This window comes from Triticum dicoccoides, chromosome 6B (assembly GCF_002162155.2).
Source record: "Triticum dicoccoides isolate Atlit2015 ecotype Zavitan chromosome 6B, WEW_v2.0, whole genome shotgun sequence".
Taxonomy (NCBI): Eukaryota; Viridiplantae; Streptophyta; class Magnoliopsida; order Poales; family Poaceae; genus Triticum; species Triticum dicoccoides.
In genome coordinates, this window is record NC_041391.1 from 533218067 (window position 1) to 533228091 (window position 10025).

Sequence of the window (10025 nt, forward strand, 5' to 3'; positions counted from 1 at the left end):
ATTCATAGAAGGTTCCCAAAACCAGTAGGATTGGAACGCTTAACAGGCTGGCCCGCCCACGAACGCTCGAGCGATAGGGTGTGCGGAACCCCGACTGTTTGCCGCAAAGAGCGGCAAATAGGATTTTCCCCGGCCAACGCACACGGGCGTCCAATAGGATTCGCCCACAAGGTGAACCCGGCAAAGTCGCTTCAGCCCACGTGAGGGTGGATGGGCCGCCTCCATGTCGCCCGGTCAGATCTGCCGTCGCCCGCCGGGCGCCGGCCTTCCCACCACTCGCGCACCCAATCAAGCCCCTCCTCGCGTCCGATACGCGCGAGGCCGGGGAACCCCACACCTGAAGTCCAGGCGAGTGTGCTCGCTTGTCTCGACGGTCGCCGTCCTAGATCTGAACCTGTCAGGCGACGACCTTTCCTCCTCCGTTGCCGCCCTCGCCCCGGTCCACTCCGGCGGCCCCTTCGCCCTCTTTAAACCCCAGCACCTCAATCACCTCTTCACTCCACCGCCGCCGAAATCCAGGCCCTAGCGCGACTTCGCCATGGCCGCAGCACTCCTCCTCCTGCTCCTCCTCCTGGTGCCGCCCGTCGGCCTCATCGCCGCTCTCGCCTTCCTGACCCGGCCACGGGCCGCGCGAATCCCGCTCAAGGGCCGCCACGTCTTCATCACCGGCGGGTCCAGTGGCATCGGGCTCGCCCTCGCCACGGCCGCCGCGCGGGAGGGCGCGCGGGTCTCCATCCTCGCGCGCAACGCCGCCCGCCTCGACGACGCGCGCGCCGCCATCAGGCTTGCCACGGGACAGGACGTCGGGGTCCACCAGGCCGACGTGCGGGATGCCGCCGCCGTGGCACGCGCACTCGACGAGGCCGGGCCAGTCGACGTGCTCGTCTGCAACCACGGCGTGTTCGTGCCGCAGGAGCTGGAGAAGCAGGACATGGAGGAGGTCAAGTGGATGGTGGACATCAACCTCATGGGGACCTTCCACCTCATCAAGGCCGCGCTCCCTGCCATGAAGGCACGCACCCGCGAGACCAGTCTCCCGGCGTCCATTGCCATCATGTCATCGCAGGCTGGTCAGGTATACAGTATACAGGGTTCTTTCGCTGCTTTGCCAACAATGCAGCTAAAGTGTTTGATGTAATGTCTCATGATGGGAGATAAAGCTCAAATGATATCTTTGCTGTAGGTTGGTGTTTATGGGTATACTGCTTACTCCGCGAGCAAGTTCGCACTAACTGGACTTGCAGAGTCGCTGCAGCATGAGGTCGTTTCGGACGATATTCATGTGTCGCTGATCTTCCCTCCTGACACAGAGACACCGGGTCTTGTCGAGGGTATGTATTGATAATATATGTTTGAACTTTGAAGTGATTGCTGAATTATCTAATTAACTTACAATCTTCTTTCCCGTCGAATTTCTCACATGATACAAAAATTATTAGATGATTTACATCTCTGAAGATTGTGACACGGTTGAGTAATTGGTGTAGTTGAGACGCTTTTTAGATCCTCAAAATTTCAAGCTTATGTACTGATGAAAATGTAATGCAAACAGTTTACTTAAAGGATCATAAGACCAGTACAACCGAAACCATTTGATTAGTTATGCCTACCAGTAAATTTGCATTGACAAAGTGATGAACTGATCTTATGTAGATATAATTTCACTGCTAGTTAAATAGCCTTATTTGATTCTTGCAAGCTGCACTGTCCTGATGGAAGAACGGAAAAAAAATATAGTTCTGATTTTTGGTATGATTTTTAAGACCATGAACATTTCATTTTTTTTCTAGAATATGCACAAGCGTGCATATCATATATTGATAGGAGAAAATGGGTGCGAGAACCCTCCACCTGACCATGTACATTTCATACTCCCTCAGTTCCTAAATAGTATAAGTCTTTCTAGAGATTTCTGTGCGGACTACATACGGATGTATATAGACGTATTTTACTGTGTTGATTCACTCATTGTGCTCCGTATGTAGTCCATATTGGAATCTCTAAAAGGACTTATATTTAGGAACGGAGGGAGTAGTTCTTAACAGACCCAATTCTGGAGCTACTCCCTCCGTTCTGGATTAGGGGACCAGCTGTGCACATTAGTGTTGTACTCCCTCCGTTCAGAAATAAGTGGCATGGTTTTAGTTCAAAGTTCAAATTTGAACTATAACCATGCCCCTTATGTCCGAACGGAGGGAATATCCAGTTCACATTCATTTCACACTTTACTCTCAAAAAGAAAAATAAAAAGAGTGCATATTCATACAGTGAAACTGAAGCATGACGGGTACTTGGCTGTTTTCTTATTGGTTGCAGAGAAGAAAAAGAGGCCAGAGCTTACCACTATCATAGCAGATTCATCTGGTGGAATGAAGGCTGATGATGTTGCTATGAAGGCTCTAAACGGCATCAAATCTGGGAGGTTTATTGTCCCCTGCAATTTCGAGGGAGCAATGTTAGCTATAGCCACTTCTGGTCTAACCCCCCAGAGTTCCCCGTTAATTGCATTCGTGGAGGTGATCGGTGCTGGACTGATGCGATTTGTAGCACTATGTTTCCAGTGGAATTGGTTCTCTACTATTGAGAACTGGTACGCCAAGAACAAGAAACATGGGTGAAAGCCCAAACTAGCCCTGAGATTCCCAGATTTTCATAGGACTTTATACAACCAATAATGTACATTGTTATCCCTGCACTGAATGTATATCCCGGTTGTATTTTGGGATACAAAATGTATATCTGGGTTATTATTTTTGACCAGATATACTTAGCACGTTGTACACTTGTACTGGACAGAAAGTTAATAGTCCCCTTTTGCCTGTGTTCTAATCTTTCTGTTATTACTTTTAGTAATATAGGAACAATATATGTACTAGGTAAAGGAATAAATATGGACGAGGTGTTTTGGCTAGCCGGGGAGTGAACAAAACAATCATGAAAAATACGAAATAAATTCAAAATTTTCAGAATTATTTTTGCGGAGAAAGATGACTGAGTGCTTGATGTCCCATTTGGATATCTGAGCTGCTCTCCGCAAAGAATATATCAAATTTAGGGTATGTGAAAAAGTTTACTGTTTGTGCACTATTTGAATCTGATTTTTGTTTTTTACTGAGAGCTACTCGGATGTCCAAATGCAAATTTGGCATCCACTTCGCGCCCTCAAACATCTTACGTGCAAAAAAAAGTCGGGGTTCTTCGAATTTTTCTAGCTTTTTTAATTTACTGTTTGCCAAATGCAGATGTTCTCGGGCTCAGAATTGGATGTTCGAACAAATATATACTACTACCTCCATTCCTACATATAAGACGTTTGGGCAATTTATATATCAGTGCCAATTTTCTGGTGCCATTTCTAAATGAAAAATGCATCCACAGTTCCGTCTGTTTGATGAGGCAAAATCCATGATATCTGAGGTTTCGTAAACAGCAGAAGTTTTGCTGTGGATCGTCGAAATAAGGATCGATGGAGGAGATCACTTTGGGTGGCCCTGGAAGGTACCAGTCCTCGCTCCGCGGAGAGGTACACGGCAACCCGGGGAGACGATGAGGCAGCCCGAGTGAGATAGAAGCAGCACAGCTTCCGCTTCCGGTCCTCGCCATCGAGATTCACCCATGGCCTCCACCTCTTACTGCGCCACTCCATCTCCGGCACTACGATGCTCTGCCGCCTTCTTCCCCACCTTCGCTTCTCCGCCTCCCGTTCTCCGCCTCGCCGTTCCCCCGCTCCTCCCCCGCCGTCTCGCCATATCCCCACCGAGAGTTCGAATTCCAGCGGTGGCGTCAGCTCTGGAGTCCCTAGTGCAGGAGTCCGACGACGAGGACGAGGAGGACGACGAGTCTGGTATGTTCAAGGACCAGGCGTGGGCGTCGGCCGACGAGAGGGACGCGGTGCGGTCGCCGGAGCTGGTGGTGCCCGAGCTGGAGGAGCTGCCCGAGCAGTGGCGCCGCTCCAGGATTGCCTGGCTCTGCAAGGAGCTCCCCGCCTACAAGCACTCCACCTTCACCCGCATCCTCAACGCCCAGCGCAAGTGGCTCACCCAGGAGGACGCCACCTACGTAGCTGCACATTGCCTCCGCATCCGCGACAACGACGCCGCCTTCCGGGTCAGTACCCTCGCAGGCTCACACACCCACCTCTCCCATAAGGCCATAACATTTTCGAGTAATTTGCTCTAATAAATGTTCATCTGGTTTCTTGCTGCCCATGAACTGTTCGACGAATTGCCGTAGCTGCATATACACGATGGGTCGATGGGATGGATCATAGATGTACTCGTTGGTTGTTTTCAGGTGTTTAGCTGGATGGAGCGGCAGTATTGGTACCGCTTCAACTTTGCGCTTGCCACAAGGGTGGCTGATTTTCTCGGCAGGGAAGGCAAGGTTGAGAAATCCCGGGAGATGTTTGAGGCAATGGTCAAGCAGGGCCGTGTGCCTGCCGAGTCCACTTTCCACATATTGACCGTTGCATATCTCAGTACGCCCAGGGGACGTTGCCTTGAACATGCTTGCACTATCTACAACCAGATGATACAGATGGGCGGTTACAAGCCTCGCCTAAGCCTTCACAACTCCTTGTTCTGCGCACTTGTGAGTAAGACAGGAGGAACTGCAAAGCACAACCTCAGGCAGGCTGAGTTTATCTACCACAATCTGGTCACCACCAATCTTGAGGTGCACAAGGAGGTCTATGCTGGGCTCATCTGGCTTCACAGCTACCAAGATGTCATTGATAGGGACAGGATCATAGCTCTTAGGAAGGAAATGAAGCAGGCTGGTTTTGATGACAGTATTGATGTGCTGGTGTCAGTCATGCGGGCCTTCTCCAAAGAAGGGAGGGTTCAAGAAACTGAGGCAACATGGCATGAAATTCTCCAGAGGGGTTCAGAACTTCCTGCTCAGGCCTATGTCTGCCGAATGGAGGTTTATGCTCGAACTGGTGAGCCTATGAAATCCATGGATATATTCAGAGAAATGAAGAGGCAAAGTATACCCCCAAACGTTGCAACTTATCATAAGATAATTGAGATAATGGCAAATGCTGAGGAGATAGATGTTGCGGAACAACTTATGGATGAATTTTCTGAGAGTCATATGAAGCATCTGATGCCAGCATTTCTTGCCCTGATGTACATGTATTTGGATCTTGATATGCATGAGAAATTAGAACTAACATTCTCGAAATGCCTTGCTAGGTGCCGTCCAAATAGAATCCTGTACACCATCTATCTAGAATCACTGATAAGGGCTGGAAATGTCGAGAAAGCTGAGGAGGTCTTCGATGAAATGCACAAAAAAGGGACGATAGGTACTAACACAAAATCTTGCAACATCATGCTAAGAGGTTATATTTCTGCAGAAGACTATCAGAAAGCTGAAAAGGTTTATGATATGATGTGTAAAAAGAAGTATGATGTACAAGAGGATTTGTTGGAAGAACTTCAGACTGGTCTCCGTCTTGGTAAGAAAGTCGCTGTTAAGCCAAAACCCGTGAGCATGAAGTTGGATCAAGAGCAGCGTGAGATTTTGATTGGTTTGCTTCTGGGAGGCACACAGATTGAATCTCATGCACAGAGAGGGGTCCATATTGTCCATTTTAAGTTCCAGGAAGATTCTGATGCCCATTCGGTCTTAAGGGTGCACATTCATGAGCGTTTCTTTGAATGGCTGACTTCAGCAAGCAGATCATTTGAGGATGAGAGCAAGATACCTTATGAGTTTTCAACCATACCTCATTTACATTTTGGTTTCTTTGCTGATCAGTTCTTTATAAAAGGTCAGCCTGTTCTCCCAAAGCTTATCCATAGGTGGTTATCTCCACGTGTTCTAGCGTATTGGTTCATGTTTGGAGGCTTCAAACTCTCATCAGGTGATATCGTTCTCAAGGTCAGTGGTGGGAACAGTGAGGGTGTTGAAAGAATTGTAAACTCCTTGCATCCACAGTCCTTGTCTAGTAAAGTGAAGAGGAAAGGGCAATTCTTCTGGATAGGTTTTCAGGGGAGCAATGCCGATTCTTTCTGGAAAGTTATAGAACCTTATGTATTGGACGGTTTCTTGGGTTTGACAACACAGGAAAGTGGCACCGCAGGTTCTGGTGATGACCAAGAAACTGATACTGATTCTGTTGATGATGCTCATAAGTATGGAAGTGAAGAGTGAATACCAGGGAGTAGGAGATGTCTGGTGACTGGTGGCACTGCATCAACGTCAAGTTCTTGCTGCGGACAGATGTGCTATATTTTAGTGGTTTGGTGGTAGAGCTTGAAAAGTCTCCAAGTGGCGGTTTTCGTTTGTAAAGGTTATTTTCTGCCAAACTTGATCACCCTTTATGGCGATGGCCTGTGACCGCTGTGAACTGACATCAAAATTTTTTTTCAGTGGAAAAGTGAACTGGGGCTCTGCCCTTATAGCTTGTAACGTAGACTGAAGACAAATATTCAGGAAGTAGTTCATTACAATCTGAACATCGGAAGGAACACAGCTTCACAAGCCTACAGATTGATCAGGGTTTTGTAACGTATACTTTTACTTTGTTGTACACCTTCCTAGTAAGTACTAACAACATGTTGCCCGTATTGATCTACCTATGTAGCCATCTGCATGATAGATTTGCACACTAGAGACTAGGCAGAAAATTTGTGGATTCTGTCGACCACTTACAGTACGTTATTAAACATAACGAGAGTGGCATTTTGGCTCCTAGGTATAGATACACCTATTATGAAATATGTATAAAAACACATTTCAAAATGTTAAAAAATTTCTAGAAAAAACCCGTGTGTACATACGGACATCATATGTCCGCACACAAAGTTTCGGTGAAATAGGACATATTTTGTGGCATGTATAAAAAGAATAGGACATATTTTGTGGCATGTATAAAAGGGATACAAAATTGCCTCGTGAATAGCTATAATCAGGCATCAAAAATTGTCTTTTTTTACATAAGCCACAAAAAGTCCGTTTTCACCGAAACTTGGTGCACGCACGTATAATGTCCGGATTTACATGTGGGATTTTTTCTCGAATTTTTTAACTTTTTAAAATGTGTATTTAGACAATGGGTGCATATACACCTATGAGTCAAAGTGAATTTCCAACAACATATGACTCACCTGTTCTCATTTGCCAAATCTTTTTTATTTCTTTGCGAAATTTTCATGGATTGTCGCTAATGGCAGTACATAATAATCTGTAAAAACGTATATTTGTTCCATGATGTCTGGCAGAAAAAACATTTACCCTTCCAGAAAAAGGCACGCAGAGCATTTGGCAGCATCTTAGCTAGTGATTACATGTGTATGCAACTGAGATATATAGACTACTAAAATGGCTTAACATTCCTACGGATTAATCTATGATCAGGTGAAGACAAAGCAAACAAAGAATTTCTACTGACCCACAGAGCCATAACCTATGCTACCAGTAACAAATTTTGTTGATTATTATTAGGCACGCGTCGTGGAGCCACGTGTCACTCCCTAAAAGTCATCGCGCAAGAGTTTGTTGAGCAGGTTGGTGAGGAGCGCGTCCCTCCGCTCGGCCCTGGCCTCCTCCCTCATCCTCCTTTGCTCTTCGCGCTCCCGCCACGCCTGCTCCAGCATCAGCCGCTCCCGCTCCAGTCTCTGCATCTCCTGCCGCCACTGCTGCTCGAAGGCCAGCCGCTCCTGCGCGTGCCGCGCCGCCGCCTCCTGCCGCTGCGCGTCCAGGCGCTGCTGCTGCTCCAGGAAGTCCTGCAGCACGGCGCGGACGGAGGACGCCGACGACGCCGCGCCTGCGCCGGCTGCGGTGCTGCCGCTCGGCCTCGTCTTCTGCTGCGTGTCCTTCATCTTCCTCCTGGTTCCCGGGGGCAGTTCGTCGTCGTCGCCGGTCTCCTCCGACTCGGTCGCGGGTCTCTTGAGCCTCCTCTCCTCGGCGGGGTTTCTTCCCGGACCTTCGTCAGACCCGAAGCGCTGCCGTTGCATGCTCCCGCCGCGCACCGTGGAAGACGGCGTGATGTGATTGTGATTGTGATCGCTCGCGCGCTCGCTCGCCGGCCTGCCACGCTCACCATGGGCCGTGCCGAGGCCGCGGGTTGATAAAGGGTGCGCCTACGCGGCTACGCGTGTTGGTGCTGGTGGGTGTGGAAGGGGTCGCCAGGGCCAGCTTTTGCATGCAGCAGCCGTTGGTCTCCTTCGCTCTCGTGTTCTCTTTTCCGACGCCTCTCGAATTCCTCGTCGGTTCACACCCGCCGGCTGGTGAGAACGGCTTTGGCCCCGTCCACACTGGCGACGCCACGCCACGCCACGTCATGCTCTGCGAATGGATGCCCGCGCGCCGCCTCGTACCTCTGCAGGTGCTGCTCGCATCGCTGTCCGTTTGACCGGTTTCTCCCTGGATAGCGATGACGTGCACGCACGCGCGAGCGCGACCCTGTGCCCGCGGCGTCCGGCAGCGCCGCTGTCAGCCTGACGTGCCGTGTCGAAGGAAAAAAAAGACGAGACTTGCTCGCGGTCGCAGGATAATGTTTGACATACACTCTGATGTTGCCATTGGTCGCGTGAGGATTTGTTTGTTTGTTTGATTGATTTTCTGCCGTCGGTGATCAATCACGTTCTGTATCGGCACCGCGCGCCGGCATGTGCTCTAGGATTTGCAGCCCACGCTTTTTTGAGCCCGATGGTTTCTTTCGTGTGCTGATCTCCTGTTCAGGACGGCGGGGGCTAGGAGCAAACTCTATCAGATCATGTAAAACAACCCGTCAGCCGTAATAATCGTTTTGATATGTTGGGTTTTTTTGGATAGCTTACCACATATGACATGTGGTCAGCCGTAATAATCGTTCATATAGCGGACGGGAACGAATTTTCTGTCCGGAACAGCCGGTATATTCGGCCGTCCGGTAATTTTTTTGCGGGATGCAAATTCTTTTTTTTTTTGCAGGATGCAAATTCCGGGCCGAGTCTGGCATATCTACGGTTTCCCTATCCTTCCAGCTGCTTGGCGCGAAGGAAACTTCCGCCCTTTCCGTTCCCACCTCACTCGCCACCGTCGTCGCCTATGTCGTCGGGCCTCCGTTGTCCCGCCTCGCCGCGCCGCCAACCTACCCTATGGAGTAACCACAACCAATGCACCGCCACCCCCAGCGATGCCACTCCGTCCTCTCGCGGCCATGCACGCCTGCGCCGCGCCAACTCCTTCCATCACCGGCTCCAAGCAAAAGTGGCAGGGGAATCACCTCGTGCAAGGAGGCGTGCCTCCTTTCTAACGGTGTCCTAGACTAGGGGGTGTTGAGCACTTCGGCCTGCCAGTCATGGGTCGGGCAGGGGAATCACCTCGTGCAAGGAGGCGTGCCCGGCCTGGCACCGCCTCCTTTCTAAAGATGTCCTAGATTAGGGGGTGCTGAGCACTTCGCCTGCCAGCCATGGGTCGGGCCGAGGACCCCAGGCTACCGAAGAATGGGTCATGTTTGCCATGACCCTGTACTCAAGATGGAATCCTTTGAAGACTTGACGCACACTTCAAGACACGTTTGAATCATCGGCATGTTTATCCCTAGATGTAACCGACCTACATGTAACCCTAGGTACCCCCGGTGCCTATATAAGCCGAGGGGTTTAGTTTGTAGGGTCAAGTTAGAGACATACACATACGATCTCGAGGTAGATCATTCTGTACTTTATACCCCATCCACAATCAATACAACAAAAGCATGACATAGGGCTTTACCTCTTTGAGAGGGCCCAAACCTGGGTAAAACATCGTGACCCTCTTTGTCATGTTACCATCCAGTTAAGGTCACCAGCTCGGGACCCCCTACCTAAGATCCGCCGGATTGAACCCTGACATTGGTGGCCCATAGAGGTCCCGCTGTGTGGTCAGAGTAGCTTGATGAAACCATCGTTCATCGATCCGATCTGCTCAAGTGTAGTTTCTAAGCCAGAGCACCTAAATCTCGGTTCAACCAAAACGAGAAAGCTGAAGCTTCGACCCCTCATCAGGACAACGATCTCAACAACCTAAACCCTTTGGATGATTCCTCTGCC

The 10025-nt window shown here is 49.6% G+C and overlaps 3 protein-coding genes across 4 annotated transcripts; 2 read left to right on the forward strand and 1 right to left on the reverse strand.

Annotated features, from left to right (window-relative positions):
• The first annotated feature begins 294 nt into the window (after positions 1-294).
• On the forward strand, positions 295-2829 carry LOC119324994 (3-dehydrosphinganine reductase TSC10A-like). The gene is made up of 3 exons (XM_037598754.1): positions 295-1075; positions 1184-1331; positions 2317-2829. Exons 1-3 carry the CDS (start codon positions 539-541, stop codon positions 2616-2618), a joined length of 987 nt encoding a protein of 328 aa, XP_037454651.1. The 5' UTR covers positions 295-538; the 3' UTR covers positions 2619-2829.
• Positions 2830-3533: 704 nt separating this feature from the next.
• On the forward strand, positions 3534-6674 carry LOC119323808 (pentatricopeptide repeat-containing protein OTP51, chloroplastic-like). 2 transcript variants are annotated; one of them, XR_005156515.1, is made up of 3 exons: positions 3534-4107; positions 4294-6298; positions 6379-6674. XR_005156515.1 is itself a non-coding variant. In XM_037597518.1 (2 exons), exons 1-2 carry the CDS (start codon positions 3616-3618, stop codon positions 6157-6159), a joined length of 2358 nt encoding a protein of 785 aa, XP_037453415.1. In that variant the 5' UTR covers positions 3534-3615; the 3' UTR covers positions 6160-6674. The 2 variants fall into 2 exon arrangements, 1 of the variants encoding a protein (XP_037453415.1); XM_037597518.1 differs by having other exon boundaries at positions 4294-6674.
• Positions 6675-7216: 542 nt separating this feature from the next.
• Positions 7217-8100, reverse strand: LOC119326058 (trihelix transcription factor GT-3b-like). The gene has a single exon (XM_037599763.1). The coding sequence runs from the start codon at positions 7962-7964 to the stop codon at positions 7482-7484; it is 483 nt and encodes a 160-aa protein (XP_037455660.1). The 5' UTR covers positions 7965-8100; the 3' UTR covers positions 7217-7481.
• Between the last annotated feature and the right edge of the window lie 1925 nt (positions 8101-10025).

Excerpts from the sequence above, each read along its gene's own strand:
- LOC119324994 (XM_037598754.1), top strand. The coding sequence starts at position 539 with ATGGCCGCAGCACTCCTCCTCCTGCTCCTCCTCCTGGTGCCGCCCGTC. Across the intron at positions 1,076-1,183 it reads TGTCATCGCAGGCTGGTCAG|GTTGGTGTTTATGGGTATAC; the intron begins GTATACAGTATA and ends TCTTTGCTGTAG. Across the intron at positions 1,332-2,316 it reads GACACCGGGTCTTGTCGAGG|AGAAGAAAAAGAGGCCAGAG; the intron begins GTATGTATTGAT and ends TATTGGTTGCAG.
- LOC119323808 (XM_037597518.1), top strand. The coding sequence starts at position 3,616 with ATGGCCTCCACCTCTTACTGCGCCACTCCATCTCCGGCACTACGATGC. Across the intron at positions 4,108-4,293 it reads ACAACGACGCCGCCTTCCGG|GTGTTTAGCTGGATGGAGCG; the intron begins GTCAGTACCCTC and ends GGTTGTTTTCAG.
- LOC119326058 (XM_037599763.1), bottom strand. The coding sequence starts at position 7,964 with ATGCAACGGCAGCGCTTCGGGTCTGACGAAGGTCCGGGAAGAAACCCC.